General features: G+C 45.5%; 1 protein-coding gene and 1 long non-coding RNA gene across 2 annotated transcripts in view; both read right to left on the reverse strand.

Annotated features, from left to right (window-relative positions):
- Positions 1-7461, reverse strand: part of ARPC2 (actin related protein 2/3 complex subunit 2) — a 29008-nt gene extending 21547 nt beyond the window's left edge. The window contains exon 1 of the mRNA XM_081920851.1: positions 7305-7461. Coding sequence (XP_081776977.1) covers positions 7305-7378 — 74 coding nt within the window. The 5' untranslated portion in view covers positions 7379-7461. The remainder of the gene's footprint in view (positions 1-7304) is intronic.
- LOC309375337 lies at positions 5921-7294 on the reverse strand. Its single transcript, XR_014170831.1, has 2 exons — positions 6224-7294; positions 5921-5995 (listed from the first exon to the last, which is right to left on the reverse strand). It is a non-coding gene; the product is annotated as an uncharacterized lncRNA (long non-coding RNA).
- Positions 7462-7565: the final 104 nt, after the last annotated feature.

The raw sequence follows: 7565 nt of genomic DNA on the forward strand, positions 1-7565 counted from the left end.
GTTTTTGACAGACTCATCTGAACTTGGGAGGCTAAAAAAAACAGTAGTGGTTTCAGCCAGAGGCATCTGTCTGTTTTCCCCATTAACATTAATGGGCACTGAGTTCAGGCCATTCAAATCCTCTCTGAATCTGATTCCAAGGACATCTACCCTAATGCAAAAGATGATGAGAAATGCTTTTGGCTGGCCTAATTTCTTCCTGCACTCCTCTGTCTCCCTCCACCTAATGATAGCGGTTTGCCATCCTTAAATTAAGTTGCTGTACTTTCGAACTCCTGATCAGACTTTTGTCCCCAAAGCTACTGGTAAGAGAGAATGGCAGCTAGAATGGATCTAAGCCAACACATGCTTAAAACCAACGTCAAATCCCCATCTGACAGCATTTCCCCTATTTTCACTCGGACACAAGCCAAATGCCTCAGACTAACAGTAAATTAATGAAATGAGAAAAGAGATAATTATGTACAGTATCTTGTGCAGAACTTGCTTCTCATCTGCTACATTAGACAGAAGTGGGGGCCAAGGCACACAGGAAGGCATACAGGGGAAAGGCAGCCTAATTAGGAGCTCATTCGGTTCACAATTAATGTCTGGTCTGAGTAATAAAGGAAATTGAGGATTTCAGGCCAATTTAATCTCCCATTTCTGTAGGACAAACAAAAAGCCAATTAAAAGCTTACACCCTGCACAGGGGATCAGTTCATATTCCACCAAGTCTATACAGATTTGGGGAAGTGCAGGACAGGATGTACTAATAAATATAGATTATGGTAGAATCTGGTAAGAGCACTGTGCCAAAAATAAACATCAGAACAGGAAATTGCAACATTTAAGATAACTAGTTAAAGTGTCCCAGTCCCATGTTCAAGCATTCACAGGCACAAACTTTAAATCCCTCATATGCTCAAGGGGTATGAGGGTATGTGGAGCTGTCAGGCTCATATACTGCACAATTACTTGGAAGTCCCAATGAAAGCCGTGGAATTTCCTTTCAAGTACAAATCTTTGCATTCAGAATGAGTTAAAGCTTATGCAGATCTGCGTCATCAGATACAAGGAAAGCACCAAATGGTATGTCAGCCTGGCATGGTGCTAGGCCAGCTGCCCAAAACACTGTGTTTTACAGTGGAAGGACAATAGACAAATTCTCTTAAACAGATACAGTCAACTCACAACTTAAAGGTAAAGGTAAAGGTACCCCTGCCCGTACGGGCCAGTCTTGACAGACTCTGGGGTTGTGCGCCCATCTCACTTAAGAGGCCAGGGGCCAGCGCTGTCCGGAGACACTTCCGGGTCACATGGCCAGTGTGACATCGCTGCTCTGGCGAGCCAGAGCTGCACACGGAAACGCCGTTTACCTTCCCGCCAGTAAGCGGTCCCTATTTATCTACTTGCACCCGGAGGTGCTTTCGAACTGCTAGGTTGGCAGGCGCTGGGACCAAGCAGCGGGAGCGCACCCCGCAGCAGGGATTCGAACCGCCGACCTTTCGATCAGCAAGTCCTAGGCGCTGAGGCTTTAACCCACAGCGCCACCTGTGTCCCATAACTCACAACTTACATGCATTTAACTTGTGTGATCCCAGTTTTACATACTTGGTGCTGGCAAACTGATATCACACAAATTAAAATGCATGCAAGGCACATGCAATTCAACACATCTTTGACTTGCTTATTGGGCTCTGGGAAGTTCTTGAGCAGGCTTCTTCAACCTCGGCCCTGCAGATGTTTTTGGCCTACAACTCCCATGGTCCCTAGCTAGCAGGACCAGTGGTCAGGGATGATGGGAATTGCAGTCTCAAAACATCTGGAGGGCCAAAGTTGAGGAAGCCTGCACTTGAGAGATCTCACACAGCCCTGTGACTTCTTGTGAAAGTTTTGAGAACCTGTGCAAGAGCCCCTCCCCGCCAGCCTGGCAAGCAAGGTGGAAAGTTTAAAGGTGGGGATGCTTGCATGGGGCCAGTTTTGGGGTTGCTTTGACTGTATAGATTTTGACTTTACATGCAATCCCCAGAATGTAACCCTCACCCTCACCATCATTTCCCAACCACTCTGGGCAGCTTACAGCACATATATAAACATAATAAAACATCAAGCATTAAAAACTTCCCGATATAGGGCTGCCTTCAGATGTCTTCTAAAAGTTGTGTAGTTCTTTATCTGCTTGACATCTGAAAGGAGGGCATTCCACAGGGAGGGCACCACTCCCAAGAATGCCCTCTGGTTCCCTGTAACTTCACTTCTCTCAGTGAGGGAACCAGCAGAAGTCTTTCAGAGATGGACCTTAGTGTCTGGGCTGGAGATGCTCCTTCAGGTATACTGGACAGAGGCGATTTAGGGCTTTAAAGGTCAGCACCAACACTTTGAATTGTCAGAATTCAACCTCAATCTGTTACCCACCATCCATCCTCCAGCCACTCACACAAGTTGCAATATGACTTTAGTTTTTTTGAAGTCCAGCCCTTCCATCACTTTACCTTCCTTTTTCAGATAGTCTGTCTCTGTACAATGGTTCTACCCTGTGTCTGTTTATTCTTTATGGAGTAATATCAGTATTTCACATAAGAGACATAAGAGAAGCAGGATAAAATTAAATAGTACATGTAACTTCAGCATCACCTGACTTGAAGAAGATACCAAGGGCTGCTGAAAATACTGAATTATCCAACGCACATAAAATGAATGAGAAGGAAGTAATGTGCAACCCTACTGCAGTAGCACTCCTATTTCTGGCTTTCTGCTGTGTTGAGAGACTCCATTACAGCCAAAGAGAGGGAGCCGCTAGATAGTATTAAGAAACTAAAGCTTGAAAAATCTACATAAAGATATATTAGAAAGATTTTCTATGACAGTCTTGCAGATTAATCAATTCTGTCTACTGCCAATATGTAGTAACCTCTGATCAGCTGCTGCCGGGTGGAGTTAAAGAACTCACTACTTCTTGATGCAAAATTTTGTTCCAAGTTGGCTACAGGCACTGAAAACCTAGACCCAAATAAAGAATCATTCTGCATGGCTTACCAAACCATCTAAAACAGAACATTTGAAAAAGTATGTTGAAACAGTTTCCAGATTGACAGGAAACATCAAGAGCTAAAAATGTAAAATTAATGTTATTTAATTCCATGTGTAACTTTGTGTCCAACATAATCTGGGAATGCATGACAAATGTCATATATAGAAACACTAAAAACCAAAGCTGGAGCCAGAGCAGTTAAAACAGGCTACTAAGTGTGACTTAGCACAGCATAAGCTGTGTGGGCATAATGTTCACAGATCAACAGTGATAGCTGGGAATGCATAGTATTCTGGGCTGTTCCCAAGAAATATGCGTGCTTTTTTAAAAAAAATAAAAAACCACAGATAACTTGACGTTCCAGAACACCCGTGGGCAAAGCCGAGCAAGCGTTTTCACAAATATGCACACAATGAAGGAAAAGCTGGTGCCAAAGCCAGGCCCTTCCTAGAAATATATTCTGCTTTATTCCACAGAATACTACATACACTGATGGATCCCTGCTCTCATTTTACTGATCTGACTGCACTACCTTAATTTATCCAAAATTATCCCAAACAGCATTTTCTGTTCCATCAAATAAAGTGAAGTAGCAATGGGACCAGTTCAAACTAAAACACAAATATTCAAACTAAAACACAAATGATAGAACTGTGAGACAAGAACAGTGCACCCCAATGCAAGCATGGTAGCACATCCATTAGTTAGCACCACTTCCAAGGCATTTAAGCACCCATTACTTCTCTATTTACACTTATCATTCTGCAACTGAGGGATGTGTCTGAAACATTCAAGGAGATAGAAACCAGTACCATATACTGGATTCAGACTAAACACACATTAATTAAGGGCCTGTTTTCAAAGTAGTGCTCTAAACTGTGGGGCTTAGGACTATTTCTCAGATGTATAAATGCAGAAAGAAAAAGTTCTCTATACACCCATTCCGTAAATGAAGAATGACTCAGCTTGAAACAAACAATTTAGTAATCGTTTCAGATCTCTGTCTTGGTTTTGAGCTTGTCGGGACATGGAAGCCTTCAGCTTAAAAAATGCAGAACCCACAACTTCCTCTCAGCTAATATACCTAAAATACTAATCATACTGCCGTTCTAGAGAAGCCATTTTGTTATATTTCCTGACACATAAAAGAATTCAACAGGAGATTAGTGCAAGGGCCACATAGGCTGCAATCCTAACATAATGCTGCAGCAGTGGAGTTTGAAGGAATGTTCCAGTCAGTGCTGCATCCATAGCTCCAATGTCCACACAAGTAGGGGTTTTTTTTTGGGGGGGGGGGTTAGGTCCGTAGGACAAAATATCCTAGGCTGCTGCAGTGTAAAGGCCCAGATCATGCCTGTTGCATCGTAGCAGCAAGATCCACACAGGATCCAACAGATCCTGTGCCAGTCTACCCCTAACCTCAGCCTCTGGGATGCCACTAGCAATACCTCCTGCCTGTCATCCTGCCTGAAAAGCTGGGTGAAGGGGCATCTCTGCTCCATCCAAACTCCCTCCAGAAGAGCAGATTGAGGGACTGGATTTCTTTCTCCCATGTTTGTGGTCGTGTGTGTGTGTGTGTGTGTGTGTGTGAAAAATACAGCACAAGTTTGCAAATGTGCATGCTACTAGGTATGGTGCAGTCAATAAATTTATGCAAAGGTCTGGAGATACCTGAAATAAAATCGCTACTCAGCCATGAAGCTCACTGGGTACTCCAGGCCAGTTGGCCTAACCTACCTCACATAGTTAATAAGAAAGAGGAGCTACCCTGAGCTACTTGGGAGTTGGGACAGGATAAAAAGATACTTAAGTGCACTTACCAAATAATTGTAACTGTACACTAAACAGGAAGCTGCAGCAACCTTGTGCCAAACCAAGGCTTGCTTCTGCATAATTCATGCATGAAGAGGGCCTAAGATAGCACATCCTGCCCAAAGAGTTGGGACACAAGTGCTGCAATCATAGAATCGTAGAGTTGGAAGAGACCATGAGATTCAGTCCAACCCCCTAAAATGCAGGTCTCTTTTGCTCAACGCAGGGCTCAAACCCACAACCATGGGTTTAAGAGTCTCATTCTCTACCACCTGGGCTATCTGCATGTTAATTCGTACATGTGCATGAATGCAGCATCAATTCTAAGATTCTACATATTTAGAAATGGGAAGCATTCCACAATAAGATACTCTGTGCACAGGACGTTGTATTATGTGAGGGTGATGAATTTACGAACATCCAGAATCAGCAAGTATGGCTAGTGTTATTGTGTGCAAGCATAAAACTGGTTAGTGATGTCTATTGCTTCCCAGGAGTCTTCACACAGTCCTCACATTGTAGTGTGCAAACGACTGCTGAAATTAAGAGGTTGAACCTGGCCAAATACTACACATTCAACTACATGTATTACATTAGTGAAATGACATAAACACTCTTAAAACCTCTGACAGGAAATGCTCCTCAATGTACTGTTATAGCCTTGAGTAAGCAGGCAGATCTGTACAACATATTGTGTGATTAAATTTTTATCCCCCCCCCCCCAAGAATAGCCCTCCCAAGGTTTTCCTCAAAGAGTGTGTGATGCTACTGTAAGGCACTGCTACTACCAGAAGCCAGCATCCCATGAACTCAAAGTACTACTTTTTGAACAAAACAAGCACTACAAATTGTATAAAGCTACACTGCATTTAGATTTCTTATACAAAGCATGAGCAGAAGATGGTCTGCTGGACACTGACATGCAATGTACCTGGTTTCTCCAATTTTCTGGGATCCTTACAAAGAATGCTAAAGTAGGTGGGCGTGAGAGGCAGTTTTGTTATTAAGAATCACGTAACACGAATTACTTATAACCTGACAGTTATCTTGGAACTAAATTATAAGCATGAAACATTTGTTTCCAGTATTAAGTACCTTAAATGAAGTCTTGTAGCAATATAAGAATGCAGAAAGCTGCCTTATACCAAGTAAGACTGTTGGATCATGTAGCTCAGAACAATGGTACCTCGGGTTAAGTACTTAATTCGTTCTGGAGGTCCGTTCTTAGCCTGAAACTGTTCTTAACCTGAAGCACCACTTTAGCTAATGGGGCCTCCTGCTGCTGCTGCGCTGCGGGAGCACGATTTCTGTTCTCATGCTGAAGCAAAGTTCTTAACCTGAAGCACTATTTCTGGGTTAGTGGAGTCTGTAACCTGAAGCGTATGTAACCCAAGGTACCACTGTACTGTTTGCACTGACTGGCAGCAACTGTTCAGGATTTCAGGCAGGAGTCTTTGCTAGCCCTTCCTGTAGATACTGGGGACTGAACTAGGGGCCTTCTGGATGGAAAAAAAAAAGATGCTCTACCACTGAGCAACGGCTCTATGAAACAATCCACCTAAGGGACAGGCAAAAGCTGAATGCACCCACACCCTCCAACAACAGGGATACGTTCGCCAACACTGTGCCCATGGCACATACACAGCAGAAAACTATTTTCAAACAATTCTGCATGCTCCTAGTTTGAAAAACTCTCAAAATTGGATTTCAGAATCTCCTTGTAGCTTTGCTTAAACCATTACGGAACACCTGGCTTCTCGGTCGCTTTACAACCGTTTCGCACATACCTGAAACGTACACTGTATGTGCAAATCCAGAGACACACCCTAAGTTAAAACAAGGCTGAGCAAGTGAGATCCCAGAGAAAAGGGCACTTCCTGGTGAGAATGGGGAAGCAGCAGCGTGTGGTGTGTTCAGCCTATACCGCCTGCTCTGCAGCAAACCTGCATTCAAAGGCCACCACCGACTGAACCCACCCAGCCACCCAACCCTTTGGAGTCCCCCCCCCCCCTTTAGGCACAAGCCTCCTTTCCGCTGCCTAACGTTATGCGATGCCGATACAGCGACGGAGAGCTACAAGGCATTTTGACAGACTGGGAAGAGCGGGAGGAGAGGGAAAATCGATACGAAACGGTTCAGTTTCATGAGTCAGTTTTATTTCTGGGTGGAAAGAAGGGAGCTCAGCGAGGAAGTTGGAAGTCCTTCTCCCGCACCTAGTCACACAGGGTAGGGAAGCACAACTCCACCCCGGCAGACAGTCAAATAAAGTGGGGGGCGAGTGTGTGTAAAGGGCTGGGTGCGTGGGGAAGTAGGCCCCGAATCCCCGCCCTGCCTTTAAGGAGCCTTGCCGCCTCCCTCCTGCTCCGGCAGCCCGTGTGGTGGGGGGCGGTTGTCGGGGAGCCCCGTTTTGCCCCCCCATCCCCTCCGCCGCCGCCGCCTCGCCTGCCACTCCCTCTCCCCTCTCCCTTCTCTCTCTCACCCGGCGGCCGCGCCCTCGAACTTGAGCGCGAGCGTCTCCTCAATGATGCGGTTGTTGACCTCCAGCAGGATCATGGCGACGGCTGCGGGCGGGACGAGGTGAGGAGGGGTACGGAAGCCGGGCGGGGAAGGAGGAGGCGGGGGGGGAGAGGGGAAGGGAAAGAAAAAAAACCACCTAGCTGAGAAGCGCGCCGCACCGGGGACCCGCCCGACTCCAGCCGCTTCCGCCACAGGGGCCCCACCCACCTTCGCCGAGCCGGCA

This window comes from Podarcis melisellensis, assembly GCF_964234715.1.
Source record: "Podarcis melisellensis genome assembly, chromosome: 1".
Lineage (NCBI taxonomy): Eukaryota > Metazoa > Chordata > Lepidosauria > Squamata > Lacertidae > Podarcis > Podarcis melisellensis.